Source organism: Cydia splendana, chromosome 8 (assembly GCF_910591565.1).
Source record: "Cydia splendana chromosome 8, ilCydSple1.2, whole genome shotgun sequence".
NCBI lineage: Eukaryota > Metazoa > Arthropoda > Insecta > Lepidoptera > Tortricidae > Cydia > Cydia splendana.
The window spans coordinates 17,807,057-17,828,465 of NC_085967.1; the positions used below are offsets into that span (position 1 = coordinate 17,807,057).

General features: G+C 37.3%; 1 protein-coding gene across 1 annotated transcript in view; it reads right to left on the reverse strand.

Annotated features, from left to right (window-relative positions):
* The window catches only part of LOC134792974 (mitogen-activated protein kinase ERK-A), a 112,367-nt gene that overhangs the window by 38,355 nt on the left and 52,603 nt on the right, over positions 1-21,409 (reverse strand). The window contains exon 2 of the mRNA XM_063764466.1: positions 1,197-1,323. Coding sequence (XP_063620536.1) covers positions 1,197-1,323 — 127 coding nt within the window. The remainder of the gene's footprint in view (positions 1-1,196; positions 1,324-21,409) is intronic.

Genomic DNA, 21,409 nt, shown 5'->3' on the forward strand with positions numbered 1-21,409 from the left:
CAAAATGTAGGCAACTCGTCTATAATGGGGTCTTTGCTACTAGGTTTTTAATTAGTGATTAGTTCGATAAAGCCTGTTGCGGATTATAAAAAAATTATGTATAAATAAACAGATTAATTAGTAGAATTCTATCGGACTCCATAAGAACTCCATTAATTGGCCTATATAGAACGAGACAAGCTCAGCGAGTTTTGATTGAAGTATTGGACTAAAATTCTAAATCATTTCTTTGTTTTGAGCACTTTCATGCCGGAGCCACAATAACGAGAAACGCCGGGAAACGCCGTTGATTATCGCGATAATCCCAGTGTGGCCGTATGAAAAGTGTCAATTATCGCGATAAACGGCGTTTCCCGTTAGTGTGGCCCCGGCATCACTAAGTAGTCTGTCAAAGTTTTACAGGTCATCATTGTTATGTTGTATCAGAGGTATAGGTAATGTTGATGTAACTACATATAGCAATAATAAAATTTGATATATGCTAATTATTTAATAGGTAGGTAGTTCCTACAAACTTTTTTTTTGTATTTTCCTTATTTACTAATACATACCGCTGTCACGTGGCGGATTGCCTTCAAGCCCAAAGTATTTCCGTAGGAATAACCAAACTACTAGCTACGGCGTAGCGCTACAAATGCGGCAAATGAGTTAAATATAGATTGAAATTACATTCCGGCATCAAAACGATGTCATTTTATGAAATTGTTACTATCCGACCGTGCGAGCGAAATGAACGCGCGGATCATAATAGGGAATATTAGGCAAAGCTCTGCGTAGGTGGCACCTTTGTGGCACATACAGTAAACAAACCACATTGACACATCACACGTCACGTCAATCACATGGCCTACCGCGAAACAAGAAAATCGAAATTTCGTTATCTAATCTCTCTATCACTCTTGCATATTCGAGCGATAAAGAGGCAGATAACTAAATTTCGATTTTCGCGTTTACCGGTAGGCCCTTGTTAACAAACCGCCTTGATGCATCAATGTCATATTTTATTTTCTGTGAAAACTTGTCAAAAAACAGTTTAAGGCACGGTATGTAAAACTTAGTCTATGAATTTACTAGAGTCGGTAGTGCTGCACTCTTGCGGCAGAACATTGCAGTAATATCCCCTATTGATAATACATTTTGATATCGTAATGTAATTTCGAATAGGCTTCGTAGTCACACATAAAATGTTAACTTACGTTTTCATGCTTAAACCGTGTAAGGATTTTGATTTCTCTTAATGTTCTCTGACAATAGGTCTGATGCTCGAACGGCGATATTTTCTTAATGGCGACTTTCGTTTTTTTCACGTTGTCGAAGGCCGATCTGGAACAAGAGCAATAAATCATCATACATGAAGGTCTCACCGCCCTTAAAAGGGTATTATCAAATGAACACGTAAATTAAGTGAGAAAAGTAGGCCGGTGTCGGCAAAATGGTAATGGCGGATAGATATTTATCATAGTAAACTGTCATATGTGTGAACCTCAAAAAAATTGCCTAAAGGAACTAAAAATATAGTTGTGAGGTTTCTTAGCTTATTTATTAGCATCCACTTTATGAAAACTTTTGAGTAGGTACCTATAACTAGACTGATAAAAAAGACTTTCGACTAACTCTTAAATAAGTATGTCTGCTCTGTATGTCTTAATATAAGCAAAAAGAATAGATAGTATAGAGGGGTCCTGTCATTGTAAATTTTGTAGTCACTGTAAATTTACTGCCATCTATCGACACACGACTAAAACTCAAAATGAAAACGTATAAAGTTATCAAAAAATGTATATATATGGATAAATGATTTTATTATTTTTATATCATTTTGATCCATGTTCATTCACTGATATATATGTGTTAAAATTGTTAAATATGAAACGGTGTCGTCACGCCATCTAGCCGAGGATAGGCTAAAGGTGTGTGCGGCATCTATTCGAGAATGACTTTTACTTGAATTCCGAGGCACGTTTTTTCCTTAGACTTTATTCGTCTTATACGAAGTTACATATGTCTTTGATATAAGCATGCGTGTCTGTGTGTTAAATAAGTATGTTTGTTCGAAATCGATATTCTAAGGTAGGTTCTTCATATTTATAAATTTAATAAGGTAAGGTTAATTTCAAGAAACAAGAATAATTTATTTATGGAAAACTACATTTCATACAAGCGTATTGTGTTACAAATAAAAACCGGACAAGTGCGAGTCGGACTCGCCCACCGAGGGTTCCGTACTTTTTAGTATTTGTTGTTATAGCGGCAACAGAAATACATCATCTGTGAAAATTTCAACTGCCTAGCTATCACGGTTCATGAGATACAGCCTGGTGACAGACGGACGGACGGACAGCGGAGTCTTTATAGTAATAGGGTCCCGTTTTTACCGTTTGGGTACGGAACCCTAAAAACTAAATTTCTAACTTTACTAGCAATATTTTTACTTAATCATGTTGCCTTAACATAGAAAATGGAGGGATTTGTAAAACAACACATTTTCATATTACACAATTCAAAATATTCCGCTATTATTATGGTTATTGCTATACTTTCCTCTTTTTATTAGATCATTATCATTACTGGTTGGAACTTGGATATTATAACTGTTTTACGAAAATAAACCTTTATTCTTTTTTCAGGAAAACCTACGCATGTTACTTTGGAAACACAAGCCTGTGTCTTGTTACTCTTGTTTTTATAGGAGCAATTATTTTGGCTTACTTAAGCTTGGCAATTTGGCGGAATTATTTATAAAGAAATTTATGAAATCGAATTTTCTTTATATTTATTAGGAAATAGGCGTGATTACATGTATGTATGTTGTATGTTTAAGTACGTCCTGTATGACTTGCTCCGGTCGAATAGAAAAAATAAAAAAAAATACATGTGAGGTTAAATGTGTGGCCAAAAACCTGACCAAATATCACCAAGGGAGAGGGGGGTCAAAAAGTAGCCGAAAACACCTCGCATGATTTGTGCGGTCTACACATTGAATGCCTACATCGCTATCTACGCGTAAAGCGCTGTCATGCCCATGAATAAACCGTAGCGACGTGCGAGTTCGATGTATTCCCATCTGTTCTCGCCCCACGTGACCACCGCCATACAAGAGGCGGGCACAAATCACCGTTATAAAATGCATTGTAAATTAATATATTACATTATACTATTTATATTACATATCCTTTTTAGGGTTCCGTACCTCAAAAGGAAAAAACGGAACCCTTATAGGATCACTCGTGCGTCTGTCTGTCTGTCTGTCTGTCTGTCCGTCTGTCACAGCCGATTTTCTCCGGAACTACTGGACCAATCAAGTTGAAATTTGGTACACATATGTAAGTTTGTGACCCGAATACGGACATGTAACGTAAACAAATGAATTTTAAACATGGAGGCCACTTTTGGGGGGTAAATGAAAAAATAAAAAAAATAAAAATTTCAAACTATATCATGTTACATATCAAATGAAAGAGCTTATTGTAAGGATTTCAAATATTTTTTTTTTATAATTTTTGAATCAACAGTTTAGAAGTTATTCAAGAAAATAGGCAAAAAATGACCATTCCCCCCCCCCCCCCTTATCTCCGAAACTACTAAGTCTTAAATTTTGAAAAAAATACATAAAATAGGTCTATACCTATAGATGACAGGAAAACCTATTAGAAATGTACAGTCAAGCGTGAGTCGGACTTAATTACAGTTTTTAATCCGACCCCTACGGATTTTTTAAAGAGATTTCACTCACGTTTCACATAAAAAATACATTGTTAACAGTGCCGGATTACTTAGAGTAGTAGTTTTCTTAGAGTAATTGGTGATAATTTTCTGATAAGATAATCATTTTAAATATTTAACGGTCTTACCTACTTACGAGTAATTGTAAGGTCAAATTAAAAATAATGTTTAAAAAAATATGTTAAATTGAGAGCTAGCTCAAAGTTTTTTGTACTCGTCGACTTTAATGGTTGAATTAATAAAGACTTTGTAACCAATAAGCAAAACAAGCACGTGCTTACGGCACCACGTTCAGGGGGGGCACCAAAATGCCAGGTTGAAAAAGGTGAAGAAATTTTAAAATTAGGGACAGACACATCGTTTTTACCACACGATTTTTTTAGCTGTCCAAAAGCTAATTTGCAAAAATAATGGCGCGTAATTCTTTGGGAAACAATCGGTAGCAGTAGAAGAGTCGTGATTACATGCATAGATTCGATTTCAACCCACTCTTTTGCGGTTCGGCGTTAGGTCTTATGCGAGGCCTTCTGCCTTACGGCAAAGTTGATCTTCTGCCTTAATTACACTTGGGCGTGGATCCAAATCTAAGCTTTCCTCTTTCGCAGCTGGGCCTACTGCCTTTCTCACACTTCGCCAATTAAATTCCAAGCTCTCTGCTTTCTTGCATATTTTATGCATGAAAACAACCTCGCTGAGACCCTTAAATATCGAGCCCTATGTGAAGCTAGGCTGATAGAAAACTGTCCCATCCCTTCTCTGTATGAAATCCTGGATTCGCGCCTGGTTGGGACTAAAATTAAAATTGCGTTTTTATATCGAAAAATTTTCGCGCTCGCTTCGCTCGCGTTTTCAATTACTTTATAAGGATATATGATAAAGGTGACATTCGGGTGGCGACTGCAGCAACATTACTCTGTTGCAACGTTACTGCTGCAGTACTGTCAACTTCCGTGATAAAATGATGTGACTGATTTCCATACTAAAAGTAAAAATGTACAACTGTCTATCATATTGCGTTTTTATATCGAAAAATTTCCGCGCTCGCTTCGCTCGCGTTTCTATTACTTTCTACGCTATGATAAAGGTGACATTCGGGTGGCGACTGCAACAGCATTAGGTACTCTGTTGCAACATTACTGCTGCGGCACTGTAAATTTTCGTGATAAAATGATGTGACTGATTTCCATTCTCAGCTGTAATGCGGCAATGAACTTCTCTCAATTTACCAAAAAATCAATGTAATCTTGATGACCCTAGGGAGAAGGGGCACCTAGAAATGCTTAGGGCATCAAAATATCTTAATCCGGCACTGATTGTTAAAAATTGTGTAATATACGGAACCCTTGGAACGCGAGTCCGACTCGCACTTGGCCGGTTTTTTTTTACTTTACTATATATTATTTAACAACTAAAAATTCCATAGAATCTAGAACCACGGTATGCTTCAAAAAGTCCTAAGCCTTTTAAATAACTTCATACTTTTTGACTTTGACTTTGACTTCGAAAATTTAACATATGGCGGCTCCAAGGATTTTAGAACCACGGTATGCTACGAAAAGTCCTAAGCCTAGTGATAACCGCGTAATAGTTTCGCCTACTTCTGTCCCTAGCGCATGGTGACAGGCAGCCCTCAGCGAAATTTATGGACAGGGACTTAAAAGCCTTGCGGGGTGTAAAACCTAAACATAAATAGTTTTATGTCTGCCTAGCTGGATTACTTACAATGTTAACGTGTTACTATGTGGTAAAGAACTAGCTCTGTGAGCTGTAGACCTCGAGATTCCAAATCCGCCATTTACAATTTTTGTACATACCTACATCTGAATCGACAAAAAAATAACCTGCTCACAAAATTTCACGAAAATAGGTTTAGAAATGCGACCTGCAGAGGAGGCCAGCGGGATAGACGAAAGCATTTTTGCACTGAGGAGATATCGCTCGCGCTCCGCGTTCTCTCGGTCAATAAGATGTTGTGCCGTGACTGCAAGTAAATGTATATAAATAAAAAACGATACTAACAGAAAATAATTATCGTCACTATCACTTTTTTTAATTTTTTTTATTAGCCTATAGGAGTGTCCCACTGCTGGGCAAAGGCCTCCCCTCTTTCCCGCCATTTGGTCCTATCCGATGCACACTCCCGCCACTCTTTACAAAATGTGTCAAGGTCGTCGCGCCATCTCCGTTTTGGTCTTCCTCTGCCCCGAGATCCGTCCTGTGGGACCCAGTCTGTAGCTAATTTGGTCCAGCGCTCCGGGTGCATTCGGCAGATGTGCCCTGCTCAGTCCCACTTTAGCTTGGCGGCCTTCCTGCCCACATCCAAAATGCCGGTTTTGGAACGCAGTTCGGTGTTTCTAACACGATCGGTTCTACAAACACCCAGAATGCTGCGTTCCATTGCTCTTTGGCAAACCTTGAGTCTGCGATAGGCAGACACTCATATTAGCACGTCTGTGCATATTGAGTGATCAGCACATTTAATGTAGATCTTGCGCCTCCACTCGATAAGGGATTGCCTCTTCTGTAACGTAGAATAATTATATATAATGATAGAATAGTAAGTATTGGGGGAGGTTTTAGAGTGTACAAGCTGGAAGACATTACATCTGTTAACCTGTATACTGTGTTTGGTGAATCACCCTTCCACCCCGGCGCTCCGCCTATTACATGGCGACCGTGACACGTGAGGACTTGAGGATACTGCGAGTATAAAATCATCATGGACGACGACAGTGAGGAGGACTTTGAGGACGAGTCGGCGGCGTCGAACTTACCCAGTGATTTGTCTTATTAATTGGTAATCAACAGTACCAAAATGGGTGGTCAGAAACCGAAGAAAGAGGTCATAATAGTGGGCGTGGCCAGTATCAAACATCGCTTCATTGGATTCGGCGGGTTTGGATTTGACGGAGGTCCGAGATGGAGGCTACGCGTCTGGGTACGCATTGCTGCCGGGTGCTGGGAGCGTCGCGTCGAGCGAGGTGGAAATTTTTAAGGGTATTTAGCGCGTTTTGTATTTTTTTTATGTGTATTATTTTTCTACTTAGTTAACTTTAAGGATTTATTAGAAGTATTGCGTATTATAAAGGTAGAAATAAGTTATTGACAAGAGATAAGTGTATTTATTAGTTAAAGATAATTGTAAAGAAGTTGCAGCTGTGGATTTTAATAGTCGCGTTAAAAACGGTAGAGAGATTTGAGTATTTACGATTAGAGATTCAGGAGAAGGACGGATACGGTATCGATAATTACCGATTTTTATGTAAAGACGCTTCTTTCTTAGCATTGTAAAAATGATTGTAACGAATTAATTTTTTGCACACTCAAACTATAATCGCAGTACGATTAGTGCGAGTCAGCAAGGTCGAGGACGGGTGTATTTTCGCGAGTAGGCAGAAATCGGACAGTTTCTGTAGGTCAGACGGATAGTGTAATGTCAATGTTATTCAGCATGTGACTTAAATGACAAACATAATGAATTTGTTTTTTTTTCGTGTCTAACGAAGATTATGTAAATATTTGGTCTTATAATACTATAGTTATCACATAGATGTAACGTGTTTAGGAAGGGAATTATCATGTTAGTTTTTTTTTATGAATTATAAATAAATATTAGGTCATTACCTATGAAATTGGCGTTTTGTTCGGAGAATTTCAACGAAACACGAATTTCCATACAATTAATTTTGCGGATATTTTTTTGATGGCTAATTCAAACCAAACAAAATTTTTCCAGTAATTTTTGACACCTTTAAGGTATGTTTTCAATATCTCCATTTCTTGAAAATTGGTACCATTAGAAAAATATAAGTAATTTTAATACTCGAACCGACAGCACATGAAAAGACCTATTTTCAAGGCTTAATTCTGAACACTTAACAATAAAAAATAACAATTAATTGCTGTCAAGCAGTTTGGCGAAATCATATTGTAGTTTTATTGTAATTGTGTATGTACTTTTGTAAAAAAAAAAAAACTAGGATCAGACTTATATCTATGAACAAAAACGCCAATTTCATAGGTAAGGACCTAATATGTTAAAGGATTTAGGATTACTGGTTGAGGATTCTAACGGATTATACTTAAACAAATAAACTGGACACGACACTCCATGGTACTACGTCTTTGGAGCTTGGCCAGCCTAGAGTAGATATCATAAAAAGGACACAGAATTAATAATTTGGTCGACTAAATAATTGAGTAGGACAATGATTGATGGAAGATGCGTAATAGCGAACCGGTAAAAATGATACTGATAATGTTGGTTGTGTGAACTCTACAATTTATAGGAATCAAGATTCTCCATGAACGAAGGCACGCTTAGACGTATCGTTACGAGACTTGATTATGTTATGGGAAGGTCCCAATGCAGACATTAGGGTTATGGCTCATTGTGGAAAAGGTTAAATATAATAGAATTGTTATACATTAAAAATGAGCTAAAATAAAAAGTATGTTACGAGGTGAACTAAGTAAGGTCTTTCGCGTGGGACAAGATGAATTACCTAGGTTATATATGAATTATTTCGTTGTTAACGAAAATTACTGATCGGGAAATAATAGAAGTTATACTAAAGGATTATTATTGTTACTAACTAGTGGACATGCTGGTAGTACTAAACGGATTGACGGTATCTAGAAGCACGAGTATTATTGGAAAAACTGGATTATATAAAACGCAGAAGTTTAACAGTAGACAAACGCGAGATAATATTTTTATAATTATAGCTACCTATCACAGCTACAACATCTTTTGAAAAGATTTTTTTAGATTACTTGGACTTGGATAAAGCAGGACAAGTATATTATAACTTTGAAATGTGAAATATTAAGTGTGAAATGCAATGATTGTGTTAGAAATATTTTTTTAAATCAAAGTATGTAGGTAACATATTAAATATTATAAAATCGGGCAAGTGCGAGTCGGACTCGCGCACGAAGGGTTCCGTACCATATAAAAAAAAAAAAAGCAAAAAAAAAAACGGTCACCCATCCAAGTACTGACCACTCCCGACGTTGCTTAACTTTGGTCAAAAATCACGTTTGTTGTATGGGAGCCCCATTTAAATCTTTATTTTATTCTGTTTTTAGTATTTGTTGTTATAGCGGCAACAGAAATACATCATCTGTGAAAATTTCAACTGTCTAGCTATCACGGTTCGTGAGATACAGCCTGGTGACAGACGGACGGACGGACGGACGGATGGACGGACGGACGGACGGACGGACAGCGAAGTCTTAGTAATAGGGTCCCGTTTTACCCTTTGGGTACGGAACCCTAATTATAAGTCAAACATTGTTAATTTTAAGATAGGTGATTTAGTATTAACTAAGAATGAATGTTACAATAAATTAAATGACCTATATTTAGGACCATATAAAATAAAAGACATTATAGGTTCAAATTTAAAGGTAATTAAAAATAATACAGATTATTTAGTACATAGGAATAGAGTAAAATTTGTATCACCAATAGTGTTCTTTTCAGGGGAGGGAACCCCTACCTTTTCAGGGGAGGTGCGATAGGCAGACACTCATATTAGCACGTCTGTGCATATTGAGTGATCAGCACATTTAATGTAGATCTTGCGCCTCCACTCGATAAGGGATCGCCTCTTCTGTCACGTAGAATAATTATATATAATGATAGAATAGTAAGTATTGGGGGAGGTTTTAGAGTGTACAAGCTGGAAGACATTACATCTGTTAACCTGTATACTGTGTTTGGTGAATCACCCTTCCACCCCGGCGCTCCGCCTATTACAAGTCTAGACTTTTCAGCTTCAGTTTGAGACCATGTTTGGGCGCCGTAGGTGAGGATAGGCAGGATACACATGTCGACAAGTTTGCGCTTTAAAGAGAGTGGAAGGTTGCCCTTCATTAGCGTCTTCAAGGACCAGAAGCTCTTCCAGGCGTTTGCGATATCACTATCACTTACGATAGGGAAATTAAAATCCTCTGTTGATTGTTATCGGTTATCTTTAAATAGACATGATCGAAGAATGGAGCATGCTATTTTCACATAGTTTAAATGACAAAGGATTAGCCTGTCTAGTTGTCTATGTACCTCGAGTTTTTACTACGGGTAGATCTGAATCATTACCCGTGAAACGAAACTCGGCTGTTTTGTTTAACTAAGTAACTGTTTTGAAAAAGACTCCGAAAAATACCAAGTTTCTCTATGTGGTGTAACGAAACGCATTTTTGGAATTGTGAATCGTCGCGGAGAGTCGAGACACATTTGCATCCAGTATCTACGGTAATAATACGGTAAATTAACTTGCTACGGTGCGGTAATTCACCATTTACAGTACATATGGTGCTACTTTACCGCCCTAGTAGTGAGGTAAGTAGTGTCAACCAATTTATGGGACGTGCAAATTTTGGTATCGGATGAATTCACTTGGCACAGATGTAGTATACGTAAAGCTAAGCCAATCCAGCCCGGTAGCCATCCGACACCCCCTGGTGGGTAGGCAGGGGGGCATCCAAAGTTACACGCCGCATATCGGCTTCTATTTACCTACCACCTCGAGTTTGGTATCATTTCCAGATAAATCGGGCATAAGGAATTCATTTTTGAGACATTTAATGTACATTTTAATAGAAAAAAAAAAAAAAAATATGACGAACAAATCAAAATCGGTTTGCAATTTTTTTTATTCAACTATTACAATTATCAGCCGAAACTATAAATGATAGAAAGTTGAAATTTGCAGACCAGGTTACATTTATAATGTGTACAACAGATAAGAAGCGAATTTGAAAAATTCAACCCCTAAGAGGGTTAAAAAGGGGATGAAAGTTTGTATGGGGAGTTTTATTTTAGGCTAGGAATTTCAAACTTCGTTAAAAGATATATTATTAAAATACAAGAAAACTAATTTCAGCATTTTTGAAAATTTATCTCCTAAGGTGGCGAAATTGGGGTTGAAAATTTGTATGGAGATCAAAATTTATTTCGAGTGTGGGGCTTGAAACTTTTTATATGCGCGTATTATTAGAATACAAGAAAAGTAATTTCAGCGTTTTTAAAAATTCATCCTCTACGGAGGTAAAAAAAGAAGTCAAAGTTTGAATCCATTACAAATTACATTACTTTGACTGCCCCCCCTGCCTACCTGCCAGGGGGTGGCGGATGTCTACCGGGCTCAATTAGCTTAGCTTTACGTATATTATATCTGTGCTAAGTGAATTCATCCGATACCAAAATTTGCACCTTATGACACTACTTCCCGTATAGGGCGGGATTAAGGACAATACGTGCCTATCTCAAAAATTTAAAGGGCCATATGTACTGTAAAACGTTGTACAATACACGTGCGAACGACTCGTGTCGATTTAAAACACTCCCTTCGGTCGTTTCAATATTATTTATCGCCACTCGTTGCGAATTTCCTACTTTTCGCACTTGTATCGTAATGTACTATTAAACAACTGCTTCTTGAGCGAACATCAACGTCTTTTGCAATACACTTACGCGTGTGTCTGTTACCGATTGTTTTAGGCAAACAGACTCCGAATCACATTGCAAATAAATTCCTTTGCGCCAACAATCTCACAATGTACAAGATTTATAATTAAAGAGACATCTGCTCACATTATTTCGAGTTCAAACAATGTTAGGCAAAGGGAATGTTTGCCAAAAATTAAATTACTGCCGCTACGTTACCATGGCGTCTTCTTGTCTGGGATTTACTTACCTGGAAACAAATAAGAAGGCAGTTAGAAATCACATTTATAAAAAAAAATATGGCTGTCTGTAAAGGAGGCGAATTATTGCGATTCGATTCGATTCGATTCGCCTCGGCGAGTCTAGTGGACGCCAGTCTTAATGTCGGTTTACGAACGATAATTTTAATAATAGCGTGATAACGTCAAAGAAAACATTGATGAAAAATTGCATACTTTGGCCGTAACGTTACCATGGAGATCTCTCCACAACATTACCTTGGAGATCTGTCCACAACGTGACACTTTTTAGTGCATGCTACCGGTGTTCATCGATTTATAAGACGTTATCACGTCAAAAACCCAATTAGGATAAATCGTATATTAATAACACAGTTTCCCGCATAGAAGACCAGCAGATAATTGTACTTAATTCAGTAGAATGAATTAGATTTGAACTATTAATTGCATCGGTTGGGATTTGACATTGACTGTCAGTTTTGTGACGATTGCTAACCGGCCGTTAATGGTACACAGTTAAGTGAAAATGCCCATAAAGGAAGGTGTATGTACAAGTGACAAAAGGCTACGTTTGAACTATGTATTGTTGCAATCACAAAACATGAAAGCAGTAGTTATGTCTATAACTTCAGCCACAGAATAAATAATAGTACTACGTACAGAAGACTCACTCTCTAACAAAACGCGTCTGTTACGATCAGGACAGATATGGCCGCTAGGTGGCGACAGCGCCACGCGCGGCTTATGGCTAGCCACCAAAATTGGTGTGGAACGGATGTACTTTTAGCTACCTGTAGCAAAGCGACGAAATCGCGGAGTGAGCCACGCCTGCTTCAGCATTCATTAGGAATTATACATTTACTAGAACAAGCGGCGAATATTTATAAAATACTATTAGTTTAGTAGGTCTATTTGGGCAGTTCTAAATGTTCTAATTAATGATAAAAGTCAATCACAAACTTTCTATAAATTAGAACGAATAATCAATAGTGTTCGTATTAGGTGTGGCTGCGCTGATACTAAGTAAAACCGGCCAAGTGCGAGTCGGACTCGCGCGCGAAGGGTTCCGTACTATTACGCAAAAAACGGCAAAAAAAAAACACGTTTGTTGTATGAGAGCACCACTTAAATAATTATTTTATTTTGTTTTTAGTATTTGTTGTTATAGCGGCAACAGAAATACATCACCCGTGAAAATTTCAACACTCTAGCTATTACGGTTCATCAGTTACAGCCTGGTGACAGACAGACGGACAGGGGAGTCTTAGTAATAGGGTCCCGTTTTTACCCTTTGGGTACGGAACCCTAATAAGATGGACAACCGTGAAAAAAACGAGCCCCCTGTTTATTTAGGTCATGCTATTAATTCTCAAGGTGACAAGGGATATTTTACTTCAGATAAATGTTATTTTTAGCAATTTAAACTTCTCACGTTTCAATTATGCCGGCTTAAAATTGCGAGGGCGGCAGGCGTAATTAATAACAAACAATGATAATTAACGCCGTAAACATTACGTGTGACCTGTACGGCTACCACCAGTTTTGACATTGACAGATTAGGTCGCGTCTACGTAAATTATTTTCTATACATCTCGCTTGCACTAATATGCGAGTAAGAGCGAGATGCATAGAAAGTAAGTTACTTAAACGTGAGTGAATATGTCAATGTTAAAACTGGTGGTAGTGCTTCAGTTTAATCTCCGTAGGGCCTACCGCGAACCACGTTATTAGACGTGTTACCTCTTTGTCGCACTTGTTAATTTGTACGTAAGTCTGACAGAGAGGCAACACGTCGAACGTGGTTTGTGGTTTTTTGAGGTAGGCCCTCTGATGTGGTTATGTGTGTTTTTGGCGCGGACGTCCGTGGACTATGAAATGAGTAACGATGACTGATGACAATCAATGATCGTAGGGAAACACCAAAAATGATTTTGCATATTAAATATAATATAGGTACCTACATCCATGTCAAAATAAGTCTTAGGTCGATTTGGCTAAATATATAAACCAGAAGTCATTAGTGTGATAAGAAGCAAACTATATATAAAATTGGGCTTGGGCCCTTATTCTATTGCCAAAGAAATATCGTGTTACAGGATCCCAGGAAGGACTTCCGTTTAAACACATAATCTTTACAAGATTTACGAACAAAAAGCTAAAGTATTTTCCGTAGTTACACATAAAGACGACTATATTGAAGGCGACACGTCCAACTGAGAACTTTTAACAAGACGTATTACCATGTTTCGCGGCTGTTTAAACAGTAACTTTTCTTTTAGTATCTAATGTAACGGCTATATACAACGTACGACCCTTGGGCCTAAAGTTATAAGGACCTGAGCCTCGCCGGCGGGAGATAAGACAATAGAATACTGCGTAAATGATGGCAAGGGAGATTAGATTACGCGACGATACTCAAACGCGCTCATTTAGGATAATTTTCCCTTAACGACTTCGCAGAACAATTTGGTTTCAGTTTGGGTAATGGTATCAATGGAGTAAGTAACGATAATCACGTATAGACTATAAATTTTCGTCACAAAATATTTATAGCTTGATAATTATGTATATAATAATTATAATAAAACCCCAAGCAATATTTTTTTTTTTGCAAATTTTGGGGTCACATTCAGAACCCAATTTCTAAGCCTACGCTGTCAGAATGTTTGTCATAGCATAGGTCATATTTCATGAACCTTGAAGATAATTCCAATTGTCAGTTTGTAGCTATATTTTTTACGACCATAACTACAATGAATAAACACCGGCCAACGAAGGGTTCTGGACCGTTACGCAAAAAACGGCATAAAAATCACGTTTGTTGTATGGGAGCCCCACTTAAACATTTATTTTATTTTGTTTTTAGTATTTGTCGTTATAGCGTCAACAGAAATACATCTGTGAAAATATCAACTGTAAACTATCACGGATCATGAGTTACAGTCTGGTGACAGACATACGGACAGCGGAGTCTTTGGGTATGGAACCTTAAAAGCATGAGTCGATCTCAACGAAAGTGTCATGGTTCGCGCTTGGACGGTTGTTATTGATTTTTACGAATGTACACTTATATAGTACTTATTTTGAATAATTATACAATCTATTATATAAAAATGACATGGAATATTATAAATATTGTGAATAAATAATATGAATATGAATATGAATACGGTTTTTGATTTTTGTTTGTTGTTTAAAATGCTCGCCATGTAATTAGCGTTTTCCTCTTGTATTACATACTTTTTGGACATCACAGTTCGAAACAAATAAAATTAATTTTGTTCTCAATTTTATTCAATAGCGTGACGAGCGTTCGCGTTTGCGTTATGTCTATTTTTGTATGGGATTTTGAACTGTGCGCCAAACGGGACGTTTAAGAAACTCATAATCCCATAAAAATTACACTTAGCGCAAACGCTATCGAATGAAATGTACACTAGGGGTACTGCTAATGCTAATGACCCAAACTTGACGTCAATAAAAGAACAATATGTTTTTCCCATCCTTAGATACGATATATGCGCTACAATTTATAAATGATTTAATTCCAGCGGCATGGTTCGCATTTCGTGACCTGTGTAATATGGTACGCTGTCTCTTCAATATTCTCTTTTTTGTCTATTTGACGCCATATTTTATTCCGAGACTTACGAGGTCGACCCGTCCCGTACATATCATATTGACAGCTAAATCAACTATGCAAATTGGAGTCTTCTACAAACTCATTCGTTAGGTTTACTTAGTACCTACGCCATTCAGCCAATAATGGAAGTCTAAATAAGATAGTATTTGCTGTAGCCAAAATTGGGTCCCTGAGCGACACAAGTAGGAAAGGAAGCGAATTTATTTCTAAGTACGTCTGCCAATCGAAATGCCTGTTAGCATAAATTGAGCCAATTTTATTGAGAACCAATATATTATCTGAAGTACGAACAGCAATGGCAAATAAAATTATTAGAAATTAACTTCAAACTGAGCCTTTGCCAATATTCAATTTCTGGACTCAGTTATAAAAGGTAATCAATGTACTCCGGTTGAGTTTTCGATATTTTGCACTTCGAGAAAGATTAGTGCTATTTCCTGCACCAAGAAACTTGATTTTCTATATAAGCAAGCGAAAATAGTGGAAAAAGCGAGAACGTTATAAAACGTTGACACTCAATTTCCTTTCCTATAGCGGTATAGCGAAGATCCGTTGCCCGCAGCAGAGCCAGTAATGTTTAAGAGAATACAATGATTTTGAACCTCAAAGCCCGCACAATCCTACATGGCAAACAAAGAGATAATAAAGGAAATTTCACGTAAAATAACGCTTCAAAGTGTTCTGTGTATTACGGTAAATGAGGTAATGAGCCCATGGCGGGGCTCATGGCGTAGAGCTCGAACCCAGGGTCACTGCTTAGTTTTTAAGACCTAGTTTTAAGAGTAAGCTTATATAATTTTGCCTCGCCTAGGTACTACTCCGATCTTAAGCATAAGAGCCCAGCGCGGCTCGGCTTAAAAGTTCATTATCAAATAATAAAATCGGCCAAGAGCATGTCGGGCCATGCTCAAATAACCGGACTGAACAAAGTGCTCATACAGTCAATTCAGCCTTATCAACATGGTATCGTTCCGTAACAGTCATCTCCATCGTCTAACAGCGACGACCCAAGTCCTAAATAAATGTTTAAATAAGAATTAATGGGCCGTTTCACTGCGTCAAATAGGTTTTTATGTAAATGTACTAGCTCGGAATTCCAGTACAAGTAAATGCTGGAGCCTGTGGGCATCTGTGTTGTTTTCCATGAATACTAATTTGTTAGGTACGTAGATGGTCTATCCTATGTTGTTTATGGAGTTGTTTACATCATTCACAATAAGGCACTCAAAGATATGGTCCGCTTGCTCTTATACATTTCACTTGAGCTCGGCACAGTACATCTTTTTTTTCACACCCCTCTGTCACTCACATTTCTTACCTGAAATTTTCATAACTTCCTAATATTACAATTCATTCTCATTTTCTTCTCATCCTCCGGAAAGTAAAACATTGGACCAAAGTTTAATTATAATTAGGTATATTAATGATTGTCATTTGTTTTAATCTAATTAGCGAGAGTCGAGTGTGCAATGCTTCGTTTTAACTTACAATCTTGTTTTAAGGTAAATGGCCACTTTATCTTGTACCTACTTAAATTAATTTTCGGTGGAATGATTTGATGTAATTAATCTTATTTAAGTTAATGTATGTTTTAATTTAAACATGCCTTTAAGGATAAAGTAAGAAAAATAGGCTTTTAAGTCCGTTTGCTTTATGATGACTACAGGAAAGACGCATAACCTTAACTATAGTAAAAACGTTTTCACCGACGTAAACCACCCTTTTATCATGTTTCCGCTATTCAAACCCTGTCTTTAATATAACTGATGAGTCACCAAAGGGTAACTTTAAAATCTTTATGTATACACAAGCGACGCGACGCTACAGTAACCCAACAACTCACGCTAATCTGTTCGTTAACCTAAAATCTAGCACGGTCATACGCCATAATGTGCATATAAAGTTGAGCTCCCACATTTAATGTCGTATGAAGTGGACGTGGCGCAGTAAAGCGTTCGTCATGCTTGAATTTCAGGCCGAGCATTACCATTACTTGAGGGAGCGCCGCCGCCGGCGAGTCGCTTACTATGATGAGCTTGGATAACAAGACCTCGAGTTACGTAGGTAGCTTTTTTATTGATGACCAGCAATCTTGTGTTTATAACCAGTCTCATTTGGGGGAAAGTGACGATAAAGCTGGCCTAGACGCATTTGTCAGAGAAGAGGCACGACGGCAGTTATCAATAATTCCCGTTGAGATATACGAAGCAAATCGGTTAGTGCGAATAAAATATATCGACAAAGGATTGTCTCTTCGCCTTGAGGTCCGGTGATGGAACGGAAGACGAGAAATTAGGTCATGTCATTCCTGTGCACAATCCAAAACGTAACCAATTGAACATAAGCGCATATAGATTGTATTGCATAAACAGATATAGATTTAGGTATACTGGTTTGTTTAAGCGTTTGGCTCGGAGAGCACTTGGAATGATATCTCAGTAGAGTTCGTTACGCCTAATGAGAGGCGACCCAGTCTCTTTAAACGTATTTACCGCAGCACACATTGTGCTATAAAACCCGCTCTGCTCTAGTGCTTTCAGCAAACTAGAATGCAAATATGCTGCCAACGAGCGCTTGGTTACTAAAAAACTTACAAAAAACAATGTAGCAAGCACTTTGGTGTAAATTCAGCACCGTTCCCTGGACGACAAAGTTGGAAAGATAGTACGGTTTCAAGCGATTTTGTAGTGCACGATACCAACAATTTAGCTTTTGAATAGTTCACGAATGGAACCCGGCGGACTGGAGGAATATTCGGAACGCCCAGATTCAATTATCTTTTTATTCGGTTCGCTGTTCCGTTACAACCGGGGTGTCTATTGGGCTTGTGATAAGAGATTGGAAGAAACCAAGAGTTTATTATATTATTGTTTGAAGTGATTATTTTTTCCCTTGAAAACTGAGGGCAAAGTAAAAACAAATCAAAGACAATGCAAGCAAACAGAGCTACTGTGACTTAATGATAAGCAGACAGTGTGCCTTTATGGGCTTTCAACTCCAGAGGTGTCACATGCGATATTTTAATTCGTCGCCATTATCATTCGGAAACATTTCATTTCTCCATTATGGCCGATTCTGCATGGCCCTCACTAGTTTTCGGCAATATTTATCAAATCGGCGGTCCAATTTCGCTTTGTGAGTCAAATTTTGAAGTTTAATAACGCCTAACGACGCGCTTATTGTGTCGTTTTGTTGCAAATAAAGGCTTATTGTAACGACTTTAGAAATATATCCCGCTCATTGAATATACATTAGCGTAATCCGGGCACGTCGCGCAATACGTTATGATTGGCGGTCATATATACAAAATACGGAACATTATTTGGTACTTAATAACAAATCTGCAACACATCTGACGGTGAAGTTTAATTTTACAAACGCCTGTCTACTCAAAATCTTCTAAATTAACATAAATTCGTAACATTGAGAAATGACTACGCTCAGCTCAGTATAATATTGCACGACAAACATAAGTAAACGTATTATGGAGCACATTAGCGTAATCTCGGCACACGGCACCTCATGAACGATTTAAACAGCAGCGTACCTACCTAAATAAAACTAGATTCGTGTAAAGTCAGAAAAGGCGTGAAAATGAGGTGTGATATTCATCTTGTTGATAGATTAAGGTCAGGTGGGGTGGGTTCCTCTAGTTGGCATTTTTGTATTGATCAAAATCAATAAATCCGACCTTGTAACTTCTTCCAATAGACAAGAAGGTAGACGACGTTGATTTTGATCGTACGCTCGCTCACGACGAAATGATAATCAGATTAAATTAGTTAACACTTATTGTTTGCAAGCCTATTTAGTAGGTACAGTCTGATCATATGTTATCGATTTTAAATATTATACTTAAAGAACAATCTATCACTATCCTCTTATTTGATATAGCTATGTAACTATTCCTATATTTATTGCTTCTTATTTACTGGTTGGTGTACACGCATTACCATAACAACAACAAAATGTACTTACAGGTGATTTAATACTGGCACGCGCCGCGGAAGTACCCACAAGCACTTTGAATAAAATATCCCCTCACGTCTACCCTTGTATTTCAGGAAACACCTTCGATAGGCACGGCCGCCTGGAAATAGCCTATTTCTAAGTAGTCATTTATCTCTCGGCGCCATTATGTTCCATTAGGGGGAAAATGAAAATCCAACTTCGTAAGTTAGTAACAGCCATACGACCGAGATTAGATGTATACTTAGGTACGTATTTATTCGTCAATGTAATGAACTATGAGGAATATTCTATAGATAATTTCCTGGAATCTTTGCAATATTAAATTGAACGAATCTGCAACCACTTTTCTCTATATAATAGAAGCCAGAATAATCGCACTTTGTGTGGGTAACAAAGCCTCCCACCTGTATGTATTAATATTTTCTTGAAAAATCTGATCTTTTCTTAGAATATAAACACGTCCTTTTCCAGAACCAGCTATTTTTATCAAAAGCTAATAGACTTTTTGTATAAGGAATTAACGCAAAATTGTAGTTTTTATATTAAAATTGTTAGACAAAGGAAAATGACATGAAAACATCACGGAACCAAGAAAAAATCACAAGAACGATTTTATACATTTATTTTCAATTGTATATCGTTACCCCGCATACCACAATATAATTTAGTATAAAGTAGATATACAAGAGGGATTTGACTAACGTAATTATAAACGGACGTAAGTATACCTTTCAGAGTTATTGAGGTAAAACGTGAAAACCCGCGCGATCGTCAGCGTCATATATTTTCGTTTGCAAGACTGTCCTAAGATAAACAGTTACCTACCGTATCTCATATCGTGCACTACGTGTTTGTGACAAACTCATGACAAAGTTACCATTGCGCTGCGTAACGACAGCGACATTATTAACTGAGTTCAGTGTATGTGTAGTTATATGTATTTTCTGTCACGCCGCAATGCGTTAACTGTGTGTAGTGCTAGGTTTTCATGTTCCACTGCGTTTTGTAATATACGAGTATTATGTATGACTGTCTCCATCTCCATAGATTTATTGAAAGAAAAGGTAATAAAGAAATGTTTCTACAGACGGAGTTTACCCAATAAGTTACATATTATGATACTGACAATATAAATTCTCCCCATCATCCCATAGCCTTAAATCTTTATTGCCCAACTAGGATACACAGTCATAATTTATTGCATAAATTCACGAGCAAAGCCTACAAAATATCTTATCCGCGCCAACAAAAGCAATAAACGAAAGGATGCTAGAATTTAACTACGCCATTTAAACGAACCATACCGTTTATAATATTAATTACAATTAGCCTACATTAATTCCTCGTTTCGTTATTACTGTTGAGGAAAAGGCAATTAAAAGTAAGCAACAATTAGCATGATTAATTATATTTTTCGAGCAACTTAAGGCGCTGACAAGACCTAAATTGACTTAATTAATTAATGCTATCTGATATACAAATGCAAACCAAAAACATATAAATGTGTCTTGAAACATATGATACAGTTATTGTGTTAGTAATTCGTCATAATCATAAGATTGTTAAAAGGCTAATTGTTTCAACAAATAAGATTAGACGTTGAACGCAATCGGCTCAATACCCGTGAGAAATGCGAAGTTAGATTTAAACTTATCATATATGACAATATAATGATAGACATACACATAACTTCCTAAGAAACATATTGTTGTTTAAATAATTTACATGGAATATAATTATGTATACAATTGCCATATGCTCACGGTCATTGCCTTTTAACAGCCTCTTAACCCTCGAGACGAGATAGATATACGAAAATACACAATACACTTGTAAACAAGGAAAGCTTCGGATTTGAATTGCGTCGACTGAAATATTTATACGCTTCTAAAGCACTATTCATCAAGAATGAAAGGCTCGTAAAACCAGAATCAATATACTGATTATAAATGTTTCAAAGGAACTCGAGGCCAAGTTATACTAGCTACAAGATTAGAATATAGACAACATGTTTTGTGAACGAGTAAGCAAATGTAAGTCAGCGAAATTGGTTCTGCCAAAGTGGCAGTTGCGGTCTGTATTGTTTATTTAGGGGAGTAAGTAGATATACAGTACCGAGTATATATATAGGTACATATATTAATATATAAAGTATACGTATTATATCCCGAACCCGTGGTCTTTCACTATCGGCCTCATCTCAAAACTCAAAGTCGATCAACGAGCTATGGAGAGGGCTATGCTCGGAGTTTCTCTGCGTGATCGAATCAGAAATGAGGAGATCCGTAGACAAACTAAAGTCACCGACATAGCCCACCGGATTAGCAAGCTGAAGTGGCAATGGGCAGGCCATATTGCACGCAGAGAAGATGGCCGATG